The sequence below is a fragment of the Procambarus clarkii genome, chromosome 85, assembly GCF_040958095.1.
Source record: "Procambarus clarkii isolate CNS0578487 chromosome 85, FALCON_Pclarkii_2.0, whole genome shotgun sequence".
In the NCBI taxonomy this organism is placed as follows: Eukaryota; Metazoa; Arthropoda; class Malacostraca; order Decapoda; family Cambaridae; genus Procambarus; species Procambarus clarkii.
The window spans coordinates 16,337,596-16,362,322 of record NC_091234.1 but is presented as its reverse complement, the minus strand read 5'-3'; the positions used below and the strand labels follow the sequence as shown (position 1 = coordinate 16,362,322).

The following is a 24,727-nucleotide window of genomic DNA, read 5'->3' as shown; positions in this document are numbered from 1 at the left end:
CATATTTATTCTTATGTTTAAATTAAAAACTGTTCTTCGCTTTTTTGTCTATTTCTTGAAATTTCCTTTTCTTTTGTTCCTTCTTATTCCTGTTTTGTTCCCTCTTCTTTTTGTCCTTCTTATACACCTTTTTCATTTCAACTTCAGTATTATTATTTGGGATTTTCTATCCATTTTGAATAATCTTTTCCAATCAACTTTTTCAGCAGGTCCCAAAGGAACTATCCCATTCCTCATGCCTCTCTGAGGACCTGAATATACTAGATTTCATACACAAGAGATTTCATACTATACTAAATACACACGTGTATGAAAATAAGAACATAAGAATAAAGGGTAACTGCAGAAGGCCTATTGGCCCATACGAGGCATATATAACAACCCAATCCCACTCATATACATGTCCAATCCACGTTTGAAACAATCAAGGGACCCCACCCTCCACCACCAGCTATGTGCCCTGGTGTTATGTAGCCAGCTATGTGCCCTGGTGTTATGTAGCCAGCTATGTGCCCTGGTGTTATGTAGCCAGCTATGTGCCCTGGTGTTATGTAGCCAGCTATGTGCCCTGGTGTTATGTAGCCAGCTATGTGCCCTGGTGTTATGTAGCCAGCTATGTGCCTTGGTGTTATGTAGCCAGCTATGTGCCCTGGTGTTATGTAGCCAGCTATGTGCCTTGGTGTTATGTAGCCAGCTATGTGCCCTGGTGTTATGTAGCCAGCAATGTGCCCTGGTGTTATTTAGCCAGCTATGTGCCCTGGTGTTATGTAGCCAGCTATGTGCCCTGGTGTTATTTAGCCAGCTATGTGCCCTGGTGTTATGTAGCCAGCTATGTGCCCTGGTGTTATGTAGCCAGCTATGTGCCCTGGTGTTATGTAGCCAGCTATGTGCCCTGGTGTTATGTAGCCAGCTATGTGCCCTGGTGTTATGTAGCCAGCTATGTGCCCTGGTGTTATGCAGCCAGCTATGTGCCCTGGTGTTATGTAGCCAGCTATGTGCCCTGGTGTTATGTAGCCAGCTATGTGCCCTGGTGTTATGTAGCCAGCTATGTGCCCTGGTGTTATGCAGCCAGCTATGTGCCCTGGTGTTATGCAGCCAGCTATGTGCCCTGGTGTTATGTAGCCAGCTATGTGCCCTGGTGTTATGCAGCCAGCTATGTGCCCTGGTGTTATGTAGCCAGCTATGTGCCCTGGTGTTATGTAGACAGCTATGTGCCCTGGTGTTATGTAGCCACATATGTGTCGAGACATATAAGGAAAAGAGGACACACATATATGCTGCATGGTAAATACATATAAACTTTGTTAGTACATCACAATTGCTCATAATATTAATTATTTGAAGGGAAGTAAATAAAGTATATGTACAGTGCTCACATATCTTGTTCAGCCTATGTAAAATGCTCACATATCCCACTGATAAAGATTATACTCTAATCTCTTAAACATGGTTACATTTACCTTCTAATTAATGATTACACTTTATTTATTTAATATCATATAGATGATTACATTATATTTTATTGATAAATTCATTACAATGAATTATTTTATTGCTGGCACTTATAAATGATTGCATTATACTTTAAGGAGGATTTCTACAACCTTCATAGATTATTGTATTATAAACCTCTTATTGATCATATAAGATTATTGATCATATAAGATGATTATTGATCATCATATACATTGCAACCTTGTATAGATAATTACATTAAAATAATTCTAAACAACCATTATAAATAATTACATAACCTTGTATACAGTAGATATTTAATTTATAAACCTCGTATAGATGTAATAACCAGTCATATGTATAATTAAGGGAATCGAAATAACTTGAGTTACACTGATTTTGAAAATACTTTGACATTTGAACTATTTTTATTGTTACTTAAACTTTTCGTTTAAGTGAAAATATAGTACAAAAACATTACTTAAAAGAGCAGGAACATCTTACTACCAAAATGGTAGTTTGAATGCATTTCGAACGCCATAAAATCGATTAGTTAATAAACATATCAATCCACTTATTAAGTTAGAAATAGTGAATCTGAACAATCCAGCGACTTCCAGTGAATCATTCTATGATTCACTGGAAGAATTCATTTATCTAATCGTGAATGACGATAGTAGAAAGGTGAATGAAATGATTCGTCTTTTCAAAGTCATCTGAAGTGTTATCTAAGATTTCTTCCTTCAATTCCTGCAGCGCTGCTATCTGTGACTTCTTTCCTAACCATCTGCATCGCTGCCATCTTTTCATACTGTCTTCATCACCTTAAGTGTTGCCACTGCTTTCTCCTGCTTTCTCTTAGCACTTACATAGTTGTAATATGTTCAGGCTTGGTTGCTATTGCCTCTGCTTGACGTTCTAAGTATGAAGTTAAAAGTTCTAACTTTCTTACCGTGATCTGACTTAGGTTCAGTCTCTTTTCCATACTTTCTCTTGAGTTACTTTCTCTTTAGTCTCTGTTTGCTGCTTTCTCTTCGCCCTTAGGCTTTCTGCAGTTGAAATTACCTTTATGAAGTCTTATCGTACATATCAATCCTTTCGCTTTTCACTTTGCATTCTTATCTTATGTATATACTTTCTCTTCCACGCTTTCTTCCACGAAACGATAATGGTCCACGAAATGCCGAAACGTTTTCACTTTAATTCCAGATGTATGGATTATTATCTTAATATAATTCTACACTGAATGATGAAAGGACTAACCTGGGGGATGTTGTTGTGTATAAACTATTAATGAACAATATTGTCTCTATCGCTGAAAGAAAAAGTGTTGACCTTGGCTTTGGGAAGGCATATATTGACCCTTACATTAATGTAATGTAGTTATGATCTTGAGGGAACGTAGTTTGTAGAGAGAACTACTTGGGGATTGTTGGAGTGAGTGTTAAAGATGAGGAATAGCTCTGGTAAACTGGTTTACTGTATAAGTAGATGTTTCTGTTATTAATGGTAGAGTATATGCACTCTACACTGTCACTGGGTATACATGGTGCTGTACACTGACTTTACACTGTCACTGGACCTGCATAGCAGTGTATACTCACTCTACACTATCACTAGGCCTGTATAGCAGTGTATACTCACTTTACACTGTGACTGGGCCTGCATAGCAGTGTACACTCACTTTACACTGTCACTGGGCTTGCATAGCAGTGTACACTCACTCTACACTATCACTAGGCCTGCATAGCAGTGTACACACACTCTACACTGTCACTGGGCCTGCATAGCAGTGTACACTCACTCTACACTGTCACTGGGCTTGCATAGCAGTGTACACACACTCTACACTGTCACTGGGCCTGCATAGCAGTGTAAACTCACTCTACACTGTCACTGGGCTTGCATAGCAGTGTACACTCACTCTACACTGTAGTTAAAAGTGAATAACGGTATGCACTCAGTCTCTACACTGCGTATTTTGTCATACGCCACCACCACTAACTTTTAGAACTGCTATATATTACCTATCATTCTGATGTATATAATTACGCAATGACGCCATTATTCTATGTCCCCCATTAGATCATTCTAGAATCCAAGATGGCGTACGACACAGCTGTGACGTCCCGCGAAGGCGCCTCGTAAGTTCCGTGTCATAAGTCAACCAATAGGGTGGACTTAACTGGTTAAGCATGACCGAGTCAGGCCCGTGATTGGCCAGGACCCGTCACTCACTGTCTGAACCTCACGAGGTAAGGTTGCTCGATACCACCCTGTTCTGAAGCCAGGCTCGTTAAAGCAGCGGCCGTCCCTTCAAGGCGCATTCATCAATGTTTACGTATTGTGCATTAAAAATATGTTTGTTATATGTAAATTAGTATTATTATATATTAAAGTTGTATATGTAGTTAGGTTAGGTTAGGTTAGGTTATGTTAGGTTAGGGTAGGTTAGGTTAGGTTAAGTTAGGTTAGGTTAGGTTAGGTAAGGTTAGATTAAGTTAGGCTAGGTTAGGTTAGGCGTAGGTTAAGTTAGGTTAGGTTAAGTTAGGCGTAGGTTAGGTTAGGTTAGGTTAGGCTAGGTTAGGTTAGGTTAGGTTAGGTTAGGCTAGGCTAGGCTAGGTTAGGTTAGGTTAGGTTAGGTTAGGTTATGTTAGGTTAAGTTAAGTTAGGTTAGGTTAGGTGTTTGGGTTCTATTGACGAATATCTTTTATTTAAAACTCATGAACCAAACATTTTCATAGTTGTGGATTCTCTGTGCAAACCAGAAGTTGAAGACAGTGATACACGCAGCAAAAAGAAGACACTACATATGGGCCTGACGGCTGAGTGAACAGCGCTCGGGATTCGTAGTCTTAGGGGTCCGGGGATTAATCCCCGGCGAAGGTGGAAACAAATGAGTTTCTTTCACCCTGATGCCCTTGTAGCAGTAAATAGGTACCTGGGAGTTAGCTGTTACGGGCTGCTTTCTATCGGGGGGGGGGGGGGGGGGTTGAAATAAAGTTGACTGACAGTTGAGAGGCGGGCCCAAAGAGCCAGAGCTCAGCCCCCGCAACCACAACTAGGTGAATACAAGTAGGTGAATATTAGTAGGAGTAATACCTGATCAACCAGGCTGTGACTCATACGTCTGGCTGCGAGCAGCCGCGTCTAACAGCCTGGTTGATCAGTCCAGCAACAAGGAGGCCTGGTCGACGACCGGGCCGCGGGGACACTAAGCCCCGGAAGCACCTCAAGGAAAGGGGTGAGTACTCCCAAAAAAGTTGTAATTGTTAGTGAAATCATACGACAAATATCCGTAGACTTTATCCAGCCAGTAGCAATAGACTCCCTTGTGTGGGAGCAAATGAGAACACGTCTGCACCCCTCCGTTCCCTCTTTACGACTGATGCTCGTAGGAGCTACGGGAGTTGCCGGCGAGGATTTTCTGATGGCCTTCTGTCTGGTACTTACCTATCAGGACTTACCTATCCGTGACAATGAGGCAGTGAGACCTAGCTCCTTGGACCCCGTCTACTAGCCTTGTTATACCCGTTGTACTGTACTCGTTTGTGAGAGCTTGTGATAATCGTTATAGCTGGTTAGCGTATTATATATCTGATATAAAAATTCTTACAGTGATCGTTATATGTATATAAATGCATTTTGCCCACTACAGGAACCACAAAGAAAATAAATTAAATAAATAAATAAATAAATAAATAACTTGCATAGTATTCAATTATTCCCCTCTGATTACAATCATGTCAGATATAAGACTATGCTCATGTTAGATGATATAATATCGTGTATAGCAGCATACGTATGCCGGGTATAACAGTATACTATGTCATTGTATAATATCGTGACCTCTGTCTCAAACAAGGTAACAGTATCGTCATCAAATATTAAGTCATTACAATACAATGAACTTTCCAATACACTGGACTTTTCAATGCTAAGTACACCCCGATATACAAGACTCATCAATACACATGATTCATCAATACACAGAGCTTGCAAAAGCACAAGACCTTCCAATTCACAAAACCTTCATGTATACAAGATTTAGAAAAACACAGGATTTCTCCAATATACAGGACTTACCATTACACAGGACCTCCAATTACAGAGAACTTGCCAAGGCATTGGATTTACAAACGTACAAGCCTTCCCATTAAACAGGACATCCCAAAACATAGTCAGTTGAAGTACTATTTAGGTCAATAATAGCTAAGGACACAAATTTATCAATAGCATTTTTTCATGTATATACAACACTAACATTTTCTGTTTGTTGGCAGGTGTGTCCAAACACACCCCAGGCAGGTGTGGGCAAATGTTTAACAAAAAACATTTGTTAGAATAAAGCGAGAATGAGAGATGTAGAGAGAGAGAGAGAGAGAGAGAGAGAGAGAGAGAGAGAGAGAGAGAGAGAGAGAGAGAGAGAGAGAGAGAGAGAGAGAGAGAGAGAGAGAGATGTAGAGAGAGAGAGAGAGATGTAGAGAGAGAGAGAGTGAGTTTGATAGGATGGCTTCAGTCTAAGCTTCGCTTTTTGACCTCCTGGGATGGTCCCAGCTTTGTCCCAGCTTTAAGTGCTCCTGGGATGGTCCCAGCGTTGTCCCAGCGATCTCGGAATGGCCTCAAGGAAGTCCAAGGTACAACACTCTCTGGACTTTGATTCAGAGGATACAAAATGTTCACATATTACAAACAGTAACAGCCGTCAAGGACTATCTACGAAGAGAAATATCTCTATTAATTATTGTCATGAATTTGCATGAGACAAGAGTTATAACATTGGATTCAACAGCTGTCCTTGACTTCACTTCCTTCACAAGACGAGTCCCTGGCCTAAACACTGTTTGACTTCACTTCCTTCACAAGACGAGTCCTCTGGCCTAAACACTGTTTGACTTCACTTCCTTCAAAAGACGAGTCCTCTGGCCTAAACACTGTTTGACTTCACTTCCTTCAAAAGACGAGTCCTCTGGCCTAAACACTGTTTGACTTCACTTCCTTCAAAAGACGAGTCCCTTGCCTAAACACTGTTTGACTTCACTTCCTTCAAAAGACGAGTCCTCTGGCCTAAACACTGTTTGACTTCACTTCCTTCAAAAGACGAGTCCTCTGGCCTAAACACAAACAACACTGATAACAGACTCTATTCCTCAATCGAGTACCAGGTAACCTGCTATGAAATAAAAGATACAGTTCCCTCACTGTCCTGAACCAGGAATGTTCTCAGGCATATCGAGGTCTTTTGACTGGCTAAATGGAGAACTTTACCCAAGCTGTGATCCACTACAGTTACCAAACATCCGGGTGCATATTTACTGCAAGGAGAACAGAGGTTTCAAGTGTAAAAGTTAATGAGCCCGATAGGTTTTACTCTTGCCCCAGGAATCGAACTCGGGTCGATTTGATTATGAGGCAGCTATACCACCGCGCCACACACTGAAAATGTCCGAATCGTCATTTATAATATTATGTAAAGCGAGAAATCCGCTCAAACTCTCTCAGGTCAAAAGGAATGTTTTGCAGTTCCTCTTTAATTAAAGTACACTTTCTTGTCTCCTGGTCACACGAAGGATAATTTTTATGTTTTCTCCCTCAATACCACTTTTAAAAGTTTAAGTTGGCGAGATCTTGTTAAGGTACTTGTCAAGTTACTTGTTAAGTCTTTATTCACTACAAGTATCACCGACAGCTGTTACTTGTGCTGTGTTGAACAGCACATCTTTTCTGCGTGGCGACTATTTGTTCCATGTGACAGTGAACAGGACCGAGACACTGCTGAAACAGGTGTTGGAGACTTGTATATACCAGTGAACAGATGTGAGAGAGTCCTATATGCCAGCCAACAGGTGTGGGAGCAGTATTAGCACGAGGAATGCAGCTGTAACCTGACTTCTTGAACAGCTGGAGGACTGCTGGACCGCCATAGCTGAAAAAAAAGATCAAGCCCCTTGTTATATTAGGAAATGTCATATTTGTAATACATTCCATGGAAATCCATAGCAATAACGAGGCACTGTTAACACCGTTAATCAACTATTACCGTTGAATTATTTACCAGCGATTTTTTTTTTTTTTTTTTTTTTTTTTTTTGATATATACAAGAGTTGTTACATTCTTGTACAGTCACTAGTACGCGTAGCGTTTCGGGCAAGTCCTTAATCCTATGGTCCCTGGAATACGATCCCCTGCCGCGAAGAATCGTTTTTTCATCCAAGTACACATTTTACTGTTGCGTTAAACAGAGGCTACAGTTAAGGAATTGCGCCCAGTAAATCCTCCCCGGCCAGGATACGAACCCATGACATAGCGCTCGCGGAACGCCAGGCGAGTGTCTTACCACTACACCACGGAGACTGCTAAACAACACTACCATGACATGGGACTCAAGACCTGAGTCTTGTGAAGACTCTGTCTCTCCAAGACCTCATAAATCCTTGACCCATTGGAGACAGTACTGTGAATTCCCGAAGGGCGATAAGACTTACTTTTTCTGGTGGAGAAGAAGAAGCTGTCAGACTCAGCCGACCAGCCGTACTTGTTCCTGACCCTGACGATGGCGACGTAGTCCGTAGCGACCCGGAGAGGGTCGAGTGTGTAAGCCAGGGAATGATGTGAGTCCTGGGTCACGACCTCCTCTTCGACAGGACGCGACACGCTCTCCCACGAGTCCGTCATCACAAGGTTGGGGTTTCTCTGCTAGAGGTAAAGACGTAGGCTGGTTGTGTTCACTAGGATGGGAAGCCAGCTGTCATATACAACGGTGTTAATTGAAAAGATCGCTTTGTAAGGTCCCACACAGGAAGAGATTCAGCTAGCCTCAAAGAGTGTCCGTCAGTCAGGAAGAGATTCAGCTAGCCTCAAAGAGTGTCCGTCAGTCAGGAAGAGATTCAGCTAGCCTCAAAGAGTGTCCGTTAGTCAGGAAGAGATTCAGCTAGCCTCAAAGAGTGTCCGTCAGTCAGGAAGAGATTCAGCTAGCCTCAAAGAGTGTCCGTCAGTCAGAATTAAGCTGATATATCGCGAGAAAGTCTTAAGCCAGTATAACTACTTAGCATGTTGATCAGACCACACACTAGAAGGTGAAGGGACGACGACGTTTCGGTTCGTCCTGGACCATTCTCAAGTCGTTCTATCGACTTGAGAATGGTCCAGGACGGACCGAAACGTCGTCGTCCCTTCACCTTCTAGTGTGTGGTCTGGTTAACATACTTTAGCCATGCTATTGTGACTCATCGCCTGCAACTACTTAGCACTTGGAAAGGGATAGACTTAGGAGCTGAGACATTAAGGCAGAGTTAAGAAACGGTACTCAACAACTTAGGCAGTGAGGATCGAACTCTGACCCCTGCAAAAAAACAGGCTTTTGCTTTACTGTACTGGACTTTACTTTGGACTTTACTGTAAAAGGGGTGACGCCGAGGAAAATAAGACTCGCGTCCCTACCAAAACGAAAAAGACAAGTCTTTTAATTTGGACTTTTACAGTCCAAATTAAAAGACAGTGATTTTCTAATGTGTTCTTGTTAATTCACTAATTTTAAATATACTGTATTATGACTGCATTCAATAGGATTTATATTGTATTTTTATTATAAAAGAGGATATGAGAATAATGTGGTCTGAGAACATTATTCTTTTAAAATGCAAACTGCATTACGAAGGTCATCATCATATGATGAATTTGTAGTGTAACAAGCTCAAATACAAATATATTTCATGAAGTATTTTTTGGCAATTATTGATTTAAATATAAGGTTATCTTGAGGTTATCTTGAGGTGATTTCGGGGTGTTTTAGTGTCCCCGCGGCCCGGTCCTCGACCAGGCCTCCACCCCCAGGAAGCAGCCCGTGACAGCTGACTAACACCCATCTATCTATTTTCCTGCTAGGTAACAGGGGCATAGGGTGAAAGAAACTCTGCCCATTGTTTCTCGCCGACGCCTGGGATCGAACCCAAGACCAAAGGACCACAAGTCCAGCGTGCTGTCCGCTCGGCCGACCGGCCCCCTACACACATGCATACAGGTACACATACACGCACAAAATTCTTTCTACTATCTCAAGGATTCATAAATAAGTTTGATAAATAGTTTCCATTGTAATAAGTGGTTGGGTCCCATTCCTTCGTTGCGTCGAATCCTAAATCCACGTCTTCATATATCTTCCAAGTGCTCTATAATCGTATTGGCTTAGTATTGTCTTATCATTACTTAGGTACTAGTTGGGTTTCTTAAATTTCCTCTTTCTACGAATAGTTAAACTAATATTTCTTATAAAAACAAATCTAGCTTATCCTCGTGTTATTTAAATATAAGTCCTGTCGTCTGCATTATTTGCTTATTCCCTCATGAAGTAGGACATGTAAGTTTCTAGGTGATCAAATAACACCATTCACTTCTTACAATGGTTAGTAACAGTCATTACCACTCTCAGACATTCCTTGTGTCTTCAAATACCACAGTACTCTGTTTATTAACTTCAGATTCAATTTGTGATCATACAAAATAGATATAGGAATAGCCTCGTTTGTGGAGACCCTTTGTGGTTGACCAGACCACACACTAGAAGGTGAAGGGACGACGACGACGTTTCGGTCCGTCCTGGACCATTCTCAAGTCGATTGTGAGAATGTGAGACTTGAGAATAGTCTAGGACGGACCAAAACGTCGTCATCCATTCACTTTCTAGTGTGTGATTTGGTCTCCACCATTATGGAATCCGAGGCCTCGCCCTGAACTATATCCGATCCTATCTTGATGTTGACCAGACAACACACTAGAAGGTGAAGGGACGACGACGACGTTTCGGTCCATCCTGGACCATTCTCAAGTCGACTGTGTCTTCCATTCTAGACCCACCCTCTGTGGGTCTACAATGGAAGGGGGTGCTACTCTCAACGTTGCATTAAAACCGATCGAAAGAAAGGACTTACCTGCCACGTATCTAGATGGGTCCTGCGGTATCTGATAATGAACTCTGTGATAGGATAGTAGCTCTCGGTCTCCCAGGTCAGTGTGTACTTGTCGCTTTCCCCTCCATTGGGGCTGCTAGTGACCTGTGGAGGCTTGGGCAGACCTGGTAGGGGAAAGTGTTGGAAGGTTTTAATAGTTTCAGATTCTGGGAGGAGACTTTGGAAGGTTTTAATAGTGTCAGATTCAGGGAGGAGACTTTGGAAGGTTTTAATAGTTTCAGATTCTGGGAGGAGACTTTGGAAGGTTTTAATAGTGTCAGATTCAGGGAGGAGACTTTGGAAGGTTTTAATAATGCCAGATTCAGGGAGGAGACTTTAGAAGGTTTTAATAGTGCCAGATTCAGAGAGGAGACTTTGGAAGGTTTTAATAGTGTCAGATTCAGGGTGGAGACTTTGGAATCTGTTGCAGATGAATGGGGATTATGAGAGGGTTTCAATAGTGACAGCACAGAAGAGTATGCTTGAAAATAATTAAAAGTCAAGATTTTGAGATTGGAAAATGCAAGGCCACTTGAGATGATTAAATTGCATTTTGAGTCAGGAGACATTTAAACCAAGAAGATAACACAAGATAACCCGTCCTCCTAAGGTTTCGCCAACGTCAAGAATCTGTCGCACTAAAGTGCCATTATCCTAACCTACCAGAGGACCCAAAACAGAAAACGAGACAGTATGTCAATTTTACCAGCCGCTTCCATTTCCTAGTACAACGATTTTTGGCCTTAGGTGGAGTATACGTCAAAATACGACGTTCTATTAGGAGGACTATTTCCATTGGAGACTTTCAGCTCCTTGGAGAGGGGGGACCTGCTGCCTGGGTAACAGCTTCTTCCCCGAATCAACCTACCCTGGCTTTGCGCCCTGGGGAGGACCTGCTGCATGGGTAACAGCTTCTCCTACCCAGGCTTTGCGCCCTGGAGAGGCCACTCCAGACCGACAACCAGAGCGCAACTCCATAGTCTCCTGAGACTGATAGATACCTACTACTACTATTAGGAGGACGAATTTACACAGAAATACTCACTCGTCATTTGTATATGAGCGGTTTTCTGCCCTTGAGAATTCTCAGCAATACACACGTATGTCCCAACGTCTTCCTCCGTGACGGGGTCGATAGTGAGAGTGTGGCGGTGGGCGAAATAAGTCTGGCTGAGGTGGGTGTGGTGGGTGGTGCGGGTGTGGGCCTCCGGCTGCGGTAGGTGGAGTTGGGTGTCCATGATGGTGTCTGGTAGAGGGCGGCCATTGTGGGTCCAGACCACGTCTGGCGGTGGGCGGCCATGGACCACACACACTAGCTCCACCTTGTCCCCCTCTCCTGTCCTCACAATGGTCTGCACCATGTGAGAGAGAGAGAGAGAGAGAGAGAGAGAGAGAGAGAGAGAGAGAGAGAGAGAGAGAGAGAGAGAGAGAGAGAGAGAGAGAGAGAGAGAGAGAGAGAGAGAGAGAGAGAGAGAGAGAGAGAGAGAGAGAGAGAGAGAGAGAGAGAGAGAGAGAGAGAGAGAGAGAGAGAGAGAGAGAGAGAGAGAGAGAGAGACAGACAGACAGAGAGACAGAGTCAGAGAGACAGAGAGACAGAGAGAGCGAGACAGACAGACAGACAGACAGAGAGAGAGGGACACGGTTTTAGTATTTCGACAATGATAGTACAAGCTTATCTTCCACATGTGCTCAGAATTAATAGAACCTTTAACATTATTCTCTTCAGTTAATCAATACGACCTGAGTCCATTTGACTCACCTGGTCACCTGGTCTGTAGTGACCTTCGGGAGGTACTCAGGGGGGGGGGGACTCACCTGTTCCGCAGTGACCTCTGGCGGGTACTCGACGGTGCCAGGGGGGGGGGGTGGGACTCACCTGTTCCGCAGTGACCTCTGGCGGGTACTCGAGGGTACCAGGGGGGGGGGACTCACCTGTTCCGCAGTGACCTCTGGCGGGTACTCGACGGTGCCAGGGGGGGGGGGGGACTCACCTGTTCCGCAGTGACCTCTGGCGGGTACTCGACAGTGCCAGGGGGGGGGGACTCACCTGTTCCGCAGTGACCTCTGGCGGGTACTCGACAGTGACGGACATGGCGGCGGAGGCGGGTTCTCCGATGCCGTTGTCGGCGGTACAGAGGTAAGTTCCTTCCATGTGACGATCCACCGCCTCCAGGGCCAGCCTCTCCCCCTGTCAGGGCAGGTCAGAGCAGGTCAGGACAGGTCAGAGCAGGTCAGGGAAGATTAGGACAGGTTAGGGCAGGTCAGGATAGGTTAGGACAGGTCAGGGAAGGCCAGGGAAGATTAGGACAGGTTAGGGCAGGTCAGGATAGGTTAGGACAGGTCAGGGAAGGCCAGGGAAGATTAGGACAGGTTAGGGCAGGTCAGGATAGGTTAGGACAGGTCAGGGAAGGTCAGAGCAGGTCAGGAAACGTCAGGACAGGTCAGAGCAGGTCAGGGCAGGCCAGGAAAGGTAAGGAAATGTCAGGAAAGGTCAGGAAAGGCCAGGGAAGACCAGGAAAGGTCAGGGAAGGTCAGGACAGGTCAGGGAAGGTCAGGGGTATATTCATGGACGCCAACATGTGTAATGAGAGATATTAAAATCAGGAGAGGAGGGAAGTTGACGATCAGACTATCCTAAAATATTACATTCCCATGAAATTGGTCCATATAAAAGGTATTTATAAAGTGGTTGACTATTTATTGAACTTTTATTGATTAAAAATATAAGTCTCACCCTTAGGGAGAGATTTTTTAGTCTTATTTTCAACCCTTTCGAGTGTGAAATAATTTCATGCAATCATTATTGTTCTAAAGTCAACTTTATTATAAGCCTTCGTTACTAAGCTACACTTACAGCAAACTACTTGGAGCGCCTTTGGGTCGCAACACAACTAATGAAATCCCTAATGGATGATGCAGTTTAGCGTTATTGGAATGTTTAAATGATTACCTGATAAAATTACCATAGGGGTGACATAGGGGTCACTTTGGTACCGAGTCAGGTGGCATTCATTTCATTATTACCAACCTCGGAGACCCATTTGGGACATATACTCAAACGGAATTACTGTTAAAATTAAGTGTAACGTATATAAATGTTGACCAGACCACACACTAGAAGTTGAAGAGACGACGACGTTTCGGTCCGTCCTGGACCATTCTCAAGTCTACTAGTCCAAGACGGACCGAAACATCGCCGTCTCTTCAACTTTACACTTACAATGTTAATTTGAGTGAATAACAAAATACGATAATAATCCATACAAATGAATAAGGTTGATTCAGACGCTTGTGATAAATAGCGAAGAAGAAGATTTGATGAATAATTCAAGTTACGAATTAAGAACTCACAGTTCCTGCGACGGCGCTGGAACCAATCGTATTGGCGTTTGCCTTTCCATTGGAGACTTTCAGCGCCGTGGAGAAGGGAGGGGGGGGACCTGCTGCATGGGTAACAGCTTCTCCCCCGAATCAACCTACCCAGGCTTTGCGCCCTGGTGAGGCCACTCCAGACCGACAACCAGAGCGCAACTCCATAGTCTCCCGAGACTGATGGATGCCTACTACTACTGAATTAAGACATATTCTGTCTCCACCGACCTGTTGACTAGGGCGCCCTGAGGGAAGAGGACCTTCTTGACGAGACCAGCGGATAATAGGCTCAGGGTTACCATGCGCCTTGCATTCCAGGGTGACGCTGTGGCCCTTAGCGACCCTCTGCTCTGGCGGCACCAGGGATCTGACAGAGGGCGCGTACTGGACATCCAGGATGTGCCTCAGCTGAAGAGGCGGCTCCAGGTCGAACTGACAGATGAAAGTGCCGGCGTCTCTGGGTCGCGTGTGGGAGATGGTGAGTCTGGAGCCGTCGACAGCCATTCTGGGGTCTGGAATCACCTTATCGGTGCCCACTGATAGCAGTTTCTCGCTGCCACCAGTTAGCTGGGACTTTCTTGATGATTCAGCCTGTTGCGCCCGCCTGAGGAACCAAGTGATTGATGACGATTGAGCCTCCCAAGAGGTGGCATGGGCATGAATAACCCGTAAATCAGAAACGAAAATGATGCTTAAATCTGATATATATGCAAATCACATAATTAAATTGAGCCCAAATACTTAATATATACGAGATACATAACACTAATATTCTCAATCTTCAAATTCTCAAACCAAGTAAATATTATGCCAATACTGTTGAATCTGTGTAATTAAACACAGGTAGAACCGGTTGTGCCTATGTATTTAAAGACAATTAAGTCAGCATGTCAAGAAAGCAAAAACTGAACGATTGAACAAACACAACATGGAGTTACTGGGCATTTATCAAGTTATTGAGAAATAAGCTAATTGGAGATGTATTTAAAGACAATTAAGTCAGCATGTCAAGAAAGCAAAAACTGAACGATTGAGCAAACACAACATGGAGTTACTGGGCATTTATTAAGTTATTGAGAAATAAGCTAATTGGAGATAGTAATAATATATTTAGAATGTCATTCTATCAGTGAATTAGCATGTAATATTGCGGTAAATGAGACGGATACCGACCATAAAAACTTTTTGAATTAAATTTGTGTGAATTCCATTTCATGTTTGGAGTTGTAAAGAATGTCTTTGTAAATCAATTGGCCAATGAGATTTGCAAGAAATATAATATTAAACTATCTAATTCAATTACTTATGACATACAAATTAAATTCACTAATTTGAGAGCTACAACATTAAAAATTCTGTCAACTTTTGTAATAATAAGTATTCATATGAGCAGAAAAGTAGTTGAATGAGTTAAAAACTATAAAGGTAATAAAAAGTGACTTAGTGACTAAAATTGCTAATCAGGAAAGCGAAGGTAAATCTCCAATAGAATAACATAGCAATCTAAAGCCAAGGAACAACCTAAGCTATACCGACGACAAATCTAAGTCAGTGAGATATCAGTGATCAAATTCAAGACGCCCTTTACCTTAGTTAATTAAAAGATGTAAATTTGTCTTTAAAATGTAGTTATCACGAATTGATTATTATTTCTAGGTACGAAACAGCTTAGATAATAAAAATGTTATTAAGAAATGAAGATACACACAAAAATCACAATGACCTGACATATCAATTAAACAAATCCACAAGGGCCTTGATAAGGATTCGAACTTATACCCTGGGAGTTCCCAGAAGCGCTCTAGTCAACCGTACCACGACATGCTGGAGAGAGCATCTTAGTGGATTAGTTCAAGACGTGAGGAAGTCAAGATGTGACTTACTTGGCGTCTCTACGTCACAGGGGATGATGACAGACTGCCCCACCTCCACAGTGAAGGTCTGTGGCCGAGCTGAGAAGGCCGGGGGTTCGACACCGGAGTCCTGATAGTAATAGTAATCGGCGGCTGAGTACTCCAAGTCCCCCTTGAAGCTGCCCATGGAGTGCCCTGCGAATAACCCAGAATTTTGTTTTTTCCTGTTGGGTATATATATATATGTGTGTGTGTGTGTGTGTGTGTGTGTGTGTGTGTGTGTGTGTGTGTGTGTGTGTGTGTGTGTGTGTGTGTGTGTGTGTGTATCACGAAAATAAACACGTGATTAAAAATGTGACAGTGTCAGACCACGGAGGAAAATTGAAACAGGAATTTCCTTAAGTACTTTCGTATATTAATACATCTTCAGCACTCCTTCTGAAGATGTATTAATATACGAAAGTACTTAAGGAAATTCCTGTTTCAATTTTCCACCGTGGTTTGACACTGTCATATATATATATATATATATATATATATATATATATATATATATATATATATATATACATATATATATATATATATGTATATATATATATATATATATATATATATATATATATATATATATATATATATATATATATATATAACAAAGACAATAAAGCTATATACGGTATAAATACAGAGATTAAGGCATTAAACGTAGCATTAAAAATTAGCACACAATTCCTTTAAAACAGGTGAAGGTAGATGGCGTACTCTAAGCCAGAGACACACACACAAGTTCCTCGTGGAAGCACCAGTGTTAAAACCTTGCAAATAAGCTCTCCACCCAGCCTCCGACATTGTGCAACATTGCAGAAGAGCAACATTGCTCTCCCTATCGGGATTACAGTCCTGTGTAGCGTGGGAGATGCTATCCTTTCCCCCCACCACCACTCTGTCTCTCTCTCTCTCTCTCCCAGTCACTGCTACAAAGCTAGTGTAACCGGTATAGATATTGACCTCGTATCATGCCGGGTGCAATCCAGTGCCTACATTGGTGCCAGCCCCCGTGAAACTGCACATCCTGCAGCAAAATGCAGGTGTCTTGACCATCACGCCAGCAGGATATCATACATGATGAGACACGTTGGCAACGGGTATTCATTTCGTGAGAAGTCGAATGCATTTTCTCACTTGCTAAGGGCAGCGGTATGAGATATGAAAGTAGGACAATACAGTAGTATGACACGGAACAATTAAGTTGGAACTTGGAAGAGATAGGACACAGCAAAGATAGGACACAGCAAAGATAGGACACAGCAAAGATAGGACACAGCAAAGATTAGGACACAGCAGAGATAGGACACAGCAACGATAGGACACAGCAAAGATAGGACACAGCAAAGATAGGACACAGCAGAGATAGAACACAGCAAAGATAGGACACAGCAAAGATAGAACACAGCAAAGATAGAACACAGCAAAGATAGAACACAGCAAAGATAGGACACAGCAAAGATAGGACACAGCAAAGATAGAACACAGCAAAGATAGGGTACAGCAAAGATAGAACACAGCAAAGATAGAACACAGCAAAGATAGAACACAGCAAAGATAGAACACAGCAAAGATAGAACACAGCAAAGATAGGGTACAGCAAAGATAGAACACAGCAAAGATAGAACACAGCAAAGATAGAACACAGCAAAGATAGAACACAGCAAAGATAGAACACAGCAAAGATAGAACACAGCAAAGATAGGACACAGCAAAGATAGAACACAGCAAAGATAGGGTACAGCAAAGATAGAACACAGCAAAGATAGAACACAGCAAAGATAGGACACAGCAAAGTACGTGACAGAACTAAGTCACAACAAAAAGTCAAATAACATAACATAGGGAGAAAACAGAGAGAAAATTCCTAACCAGGAGCCGGTCGGCCGAGCGGACAGCACGCTGGACTTGTGATCCTGTGGTCCTGGGTTCGATCCCAGGCGCCGGCGAGAAACAATGGGCAGAGTTTCTTTCACCCTATGCCCCTGTTACCTAGCAGTAAAATAGGTACCTGGGTGTCAGTCAGCTGTCACGGGCTGCTTCCTGGGGGTGGAGGCCTGGTCGAGGACCGGACCGCGGGGACACTAAAAAAAAAAAAAAAGCCCCGAAATCATCTCAAGATAACCTCAAGATAACCACAAAATCTGTCGCGTTTACGCAAAAAAAATAGAAGCCATAAAAACTATATCGTCAGAAGAAAATATATTGAAGGAAGTTCAAGATGGGTCATTACGACTCTGTTGACCTCGAGGGGTCACAACACCACCAAATGCTGCGTGTTGAGAACATGTGCGAACTGAATATATTATCTGTGTCTGCAGAATCGAGTTATTAGCTCCTGGACCCCACCTTTCAAACCGATTAATTTGACACATATCTACTACATATATTTCTCTCTAACACACACACATATACATACACCCGTGTGTATGTATATGTGTTGTAGTCTAGTTACTTGTAGTCACTTGTATGTGAGTACAAGTGACATAGTAGTCAATAAAGTAATCTATTAATCCCCTTCAGGTAATCCAGTAATCCATACAAGTAATCAAGTACAGAGTGTAAAAGAGAGCATCAAATTTCAATTACATTTTTCCTCTGCTAAGCTTCAGGTGATGGGTATTAACCATGTTAATATTTTACGTCGCGACGTAAATAGGGGCCCCAGTTGTTGGATTATTAGCAGCTTGAGCATGTCAATAAGTAATAATCTTAAAGCTTTACCGGGGCTCTAGATATGTTAGAGGGGCTGCTCTTGCTCTGTTGTCTAGGAGGAGGGGGAGGGGGTGGGGGGTGAGAGGGTATAACTGATTGGCACACTTGATTAGCACAGTATATGGATACGTCAATCACAGTATATGGATACGTCAATCATAGTATATGGATACGTCAATCACAGTATAAGAATACGTCAAGCACAGTATATGACTATAGCTTCTAGAGGAAATATCAAAGTCCCCTGGTTCACTATTCCCCCCCCCCCTCTTTTCCTATTCCACATCTCTCCAACTTTCTTTCCCAATACCGCCTTTTCTCCCTCATTTCTCTTTTCCCTTTCTCCCTGTTTATTCCCTATCTACCCTCTCTTCCAATTTTCATCTCTCACATTCTTCCCTCTCTCCTCTTCTCTACCCAATCATCGTAGCTTTCCTTCCCTGTCTGTAAACATCCTCTCTCTCCCCTATCTCCTTTCTTCTCTCTCTCTCTCTCTCTCTCTCTCTCTCTCTCTCTCTCTCTCTCTCTCTCTCTCTCTCTCTCTCTCTCTCTCTCTTCTCTCTCTCTCTCTCAGAAAAATTATAACGAAGCCCTGAAACTGATGAATACGTCCATAATCACTATATTTGATAAGGCATTAGTTCACAATCACTATATTTGATAAGGTATTAGTCCACAATCACTATATTTGATAAGGTATTAGTCCATAATCACTATATTTGATAAGGCATTAGTTCACAATCACTATATTTGATAAGGTATTAGTGAATAATCACTATATTTGATAAGGTATTAGTGCATAATCACTATATTTGATAAGGTATTACTCCACATTCACTATATTTGATAAGGTATTAGTCCACAATCACTATATTGATAAGGTATTAGTCCACAATCACTATATTTGATAAGGTATTAGTCCACAATCACTATATTTGATAAGGCATTAGTCCACAATCACTATATTTTCTAAGGTACTATATTTGATATTGGTCCAAAACCACTATATTTGATAAGTCATTAGTTCACCTTCACTATATTTGATAAGGCATCAGTCCACAATCACTATATTTGATAAGGCATCAGTCCACAATCACTATCACACAGACTCATCACCGTCGACGACATATTCAAGCCCTTCACAGTCACAGGAACACAAGATACCGACGGTGCTGCTACCCAAGCTCTCCTCACCGTTCCCAGACAATTCCTGCATTCTTAACTATCGTCTCAGAGAAGAGACGATAGTTATCGCCTTTAACTGATTACTGACGTCTCAGTAATCACCTTTCCGGACGGAGATGAGGCCCCTTGATTCTCAAGTCAGATCCCTACAGCTACTTAGGTACACAGAATCGACTTGAGAATGGTCCAGGACGGACCGAAACGTCGTCGTCCCTTCAGCTTCTAGTGTGTGGTCTGGTCAACACACTTAGGTACAGAATTCCAGGTTTGTAGTAATATCAAAAACTACGTCCTGGAAGCGTCCACAACTACGTCCACAACTTCTAGTGTGTGGAGTCAACACACTTAGGTACAGAATTCCAGGTTTGTCGTAATATCAAAAACTACATCCTGGAAGCGAGTACTCCCTCGGTGGACTACTGGAATCCAGGATTCTGGATTACTTAGGGTTTTGCTTGTTGTTTGAGACGGTAGACGGCTATCGTTCGAATGTTGTTTTGATAAGATGATTCGGGTTTATATCGTCTTGATTTATTCTGTTTATTGTTTTATATTTCGTGGAGAGATTGGCTCTTGTGTGATTAGTTTGTAAAGCTGTTAATCACGTTATTACTAGTCTTTAGTCTCGTATGTATATAACATGTCTCCAGATCCTAATCCGGATATCAAGTTATATTCAGCCTACGTTCGGATTTCACGTAATATTCAGATTTCATTCTGGATATCTTCAGCCCTATCCTGATTTAACGGTATCTTCAGCCTCTTATTCGGATATCACGTTATCTTCAGACCCTTTTTGAAGATCATAGATGCCATATCTAATAGTTAATTTCACCAATTTTTGTCCATCAATGTAGCAAACTTGGGAGAGAGAGCGGGTCTCTATGGCTATTGTTATTGATTTAGCAGTCTCCGTGGTGTAGTGGTAAGACACTCGCCTGGCGTTCCGCGAGCGCTATGTCATGGGTTCGTATCCTGGCCGGGGAGGATTTATTGGGCGCAATTCCTTATCTGTAGCTTCTGTTTAACGCAACAGTAAAATGTGTACTTGGATGAAAAAACGATTCTTCGCGGCAGGGGATCGTATTCCAGGGAACATAGGATTAAGGACTTGCCCGAAACGCTACGCGTACTAGTGGCTGTACAAGAATGTAACTCTTGTATATATCTCAAATTGTAATTAAGGTGCGCTACAGAGGGGGATTTCGAGAGCTGAACAACACTCTCCCTCTTTTTTCACGTAGAAAGGTAATTTGTTTGGGTGTACCTGTGTACCAATTCGCTACTGCACCTGTTGCTCGAATAGAGATGTAACTCCAAGGGCCCTTTTTCATTTCCATATATTCCACGATGACATAAAATACTTTTATCGAAATCACTGACTCGTATTTCACACTGATTGGGGCTCTAAACTAAATCCCTTTTTTGTTTATGGCTCTATTGAACTCTATTTCAAACCACCCTCGTTCATTCCTGTCGTTCATGTTATTATTTGTTGCTTAACTTGATTGGGTTTTCGTGTGTCAATTTTCGGATGGTTCTTTGTGGATCGTTTCAGATCCTGTGGCGTAGTGATTAGCGCAGTCGTATCCCAGTTATATGGTCCCGGTTCAATTCCCCACGGGTGTGTAGATGCGTTTGGGCAGTGTTTAATTTCACCTGGTTCCCGTGTTCAAGTAGCGTGAACAGGAACAACGTGTTCAGCTAGTATGAACAACCCACTCTTGTGGGTGGCATCTTGGTGTAGTTCAGTATACAGTTGGTCTAAGCCAAGGAGGGGTGGGCGGGGGGAGGGGGTATCAATAAAGATTAATAGGCTTAAATACCTGACTCAATGTATGGGGAATTACGTCACTTGGTTCATTGGTCGTATTTCGTGTTGAGGGGCGTTAATGGGTGTCTCACTGTTGGCCTTTCCATTGGAGACTTTCAGCGCCGTGGAGTCCTGCTGCATGGGTAACAGCTTCCCCGTATCAACCTACCCTGGCTTTGCGCCCTGGAGAGGCAACTCCATATAGTCTCCTGAGACTAATGGATGAACTATTTACTACAACATTCTAATTGTTATTTACTACAATATCCTAAAATTTACTTTTAGGATATTGTAGTTAGCTAATTTACAATCAAATATCCATTTAATACAATATCCTTAAAAGTTTGCAAATATATGACAAGAATACAAATACAATACAAATTCTAATGTAAAAATACAACAAGAATTAGAAAAAAAGTTAATTTTGTCTTTTAAGCTGATAATGTTTAACAGGAATTAAAGATATTTTTAATGAATGTTTAATGGAGGTGAAATTTAGATGAATAACAAAGATTCTGTTGAATGAGTTTGGTGATTGTAAATGTTATTTTTCGCCGGGAGAAGAAGATGTTTAACTTGTAAATGTTTTTACGTTTACATGAGAACATTTACAAGTTAAAAATTTACTCTTGGGATGATATTTGTCACATAGAGATACGTACTGACTTCAATTTTCTGTACAGAATTTAATATTGATATTACCAAGGGCGACACGAGCAATCAGCTCAATTATTCCATACAGATGCTGCTGTAATTAAGTAATAGCATAGCAGTTATGATGATTGGATTGCAGGAAGTAATTGCAATGGAACGCACGCAATTCTGCACGCAGGGAGCGCACACGTGTGCACCCTCTTCCCCCTCCCCCGAAAATACACAAAGGAAACCTTGTCCCAAATGCACTCCTTCGAGCACATACACACACACACACACACACACACACACACACACACACACACACACACACACACACACACACACACACACACACACACATGCACACAAATACCCTAACTCCCCAACCCCCTCCTTCCACAAACAAACCCCCACCTCCCTAACAAACCGAACCCCCTGCACCCCCTCTCACAAACAAACCTGTACCCTCTATGAGCTGAATCTCCAACCACAACTACCATACCTTCAACAAGAACACAACTACACAACTACAGAAAGGAGGGACTCAAGAGCTAGAATCTATCTATCCAGCAGACACAAATAGACTAGTACACACACACACACAACGACAGGAAAGCCATAAGGAGTCACCTCAGACATGCAGGTGAAGTGATAATATTGAACAAATACAAGGGATGAATTATTGAACAGTTACATTATAAGCAGACATTTCTGTGTCAATAACAACTGGTGACTTTGAGGTCGTAAGACTAAAAGCAGACAGTGCTGTATCAGGGGCAGAGTTATTGAGCAGACTTCAGATAACAGAAACAAAAAATATATACAAAATTAGTAATCGCACCTGTTTTGCTCTAGATCAGTGAGAGTAATTATGATTATCTGTGTCTGCGCGAAGGCTAATTAGTTTAATCGGAAAATAATACGTTGAAGTCTTTGGAATGCGTTTTGGAAGTCATGTTTTATTCCCTCGAATTTTTGTCATATATAAAAATATTAAGTTTGAGAAAACTAATTTAGAGTTCAATGCGGTGATAAAACTTTTGTTAGCTGATATATTTTCCACGATTTTTATAGAGGACAAAAGCCCACCCCCCTAAACAATTTAATTTGTATCACAGGAAGCTTATGTATTAACGTCAAAGTATAAAAAATTAGAAAAAAAATTTAATTGCACTCAAAGAGAAAGTGAAAGGGAAAAAAACAGGACTCGTTGACCACTGGGGAAAAAAACCCACAGGATTTTGTTCAGCCTTCATTAAGAGTTCATTGTTGAAGACTGAAATAAAATGAAAAATGTCATATATTATCAACAATGCTGATTTGAGGAGGCCGTAGTGTGTTATAAAATTTCACGCTCTGTTTTTTGTCTAGGGAGGAAAAGTTTTCCCTGTCATTAGTACAGAAAAAAAATGGAATTCAGGATTCATATTATGTTCGATTATAAATAATTGAAAATACCCTAAAAGTTCATAGCATTTTGTGACTATAATGGATCTTTAACAATTCTCTCTCAAAATAGTTAAATAAAAGGTTTATATAAAATATAGGAGTTTCGTAATTTTTCGATAATTTCATATTTTCTAGATAAATTTCAAAAATTTCAGAAAATTTCAGAAAAACCGGTAAATGTTGAAAATACCATATTCAAAGTGTATAACAATTTCAGTATCTCGACTAAAAGAAATTCTGTGAATTTCTTGGTGCCACACCATGGACGGATCCTAGCCCGCCTTTTGAGTTCGAATCTCCGTTTTCGGCGACCCACCTTAACACCCCCACAGAAATTCTGTGATATTTATTTTTGTTTGGTGTAATTCAACGTTGTCTGTTTACACAGCGATTCTGTGTTTGTAGGGATTATATATTACAGAATTATCATGTCTAACAACTTGTTTAATCGGGAATAGGCTTGTTTGGAGGTGACTCCGAGCTCGAATCACTGACCTTTCCTCTAGATTACAACCCCACAACAATTACCTAACTCCCGGGTGCATACCTACTGCGAAGTAAACAGATGTATAAGGTGAAATGAAACTAGTCCAGCCATTTCTGTCTGGAGTCCCGAGTGTGAGCGGCGAACGAATCCTACTGCGCTATGAGGCCCTGTATTAATGCATATATACGGTCTTTCTCTGAGAGAGAGAGACACTTTCGGTCTGTTTATGAGAGAGATATTTTCGGTCTGTCTCTGAGAGAGATATTTTCGGTCTGTCTCTGAGAGAGAGATATTTTCGGTCTGGCTCTGAGAGAGATATTTTCGGTCTGGCTCTGAGAGAGAGATATTTTCGGTCTGGCTCTGAGAGAGAGATATTTTCGGTCTGGCTCTGAGAGAGAGATATTTTCGGTCTGGCTCTGAGAGAGAGATATTTTCGGTCTGGCTCTGAGAGAGAGATATTTTCGGTCTGGCTCTGAGAGAGAGATATTTTCGGTCTGGCTCTGAGAGAGAGATATTTTCGGTCTGGCTCTGAGAGAGATATTTTCGGTCTGTTTATGAGAGAGTGAAACATTCGGTCTGTCTCTGAGAAAGAGAGATTTTCGGTCTGGCTCTGAGAGAGATACCATTAGCTTATCCATTACCATTAGAAAGGGGACACAAACACTAGTGGTCAGTGTTGAGTTACACTTCAATGTTACACTTCAGTGTTGAGTTACAGTGGTGAGTTACACTTCAGTGTTGAGTGTAAGTGTGAGTGTCAACACTGGTT

The 24,727-nt window shown here is 41.9% G+C and overlaps 1 protein-coding gene across 1 annotated transcript in view; it reads right to left on the bottom strand.

Moving 5' to 3' along the window:
• Positions 1–1,364: 1,364 nt before the first annotated feature.
• Positions 1,365–24,727, bottom strand: part of LOC123746727 (protein amalgam) — a 94,994-nt gene continuing 71,631 nt past the window's right edge. Inside the window, 9 exon segments of the mRNA XM_045728462.2 lie at positions 1,365–7,381; positions 7,941–8,151; positions 10,383–10,525; positions 11,446–11,752; positions 12,448–12,588; positions 14,001–14,333; positions 14,335–14,358; positions 14,360–14,376; positions 15,656–15,820. Coding sequence (XP_045584418.2) covers positions 7,284–7,381; positions 7,941–8,151; positions 10,383–10,525; positions 11,446–11,752; positions 12,448–12,588; positions 14,001–14,333; positions 14,335–14,358; positions 14,360–14,376; positions 15,656–15,820 — 1,439 coding nt within the window. The 3' untranslated portion in view covers positions 1,365–7,283.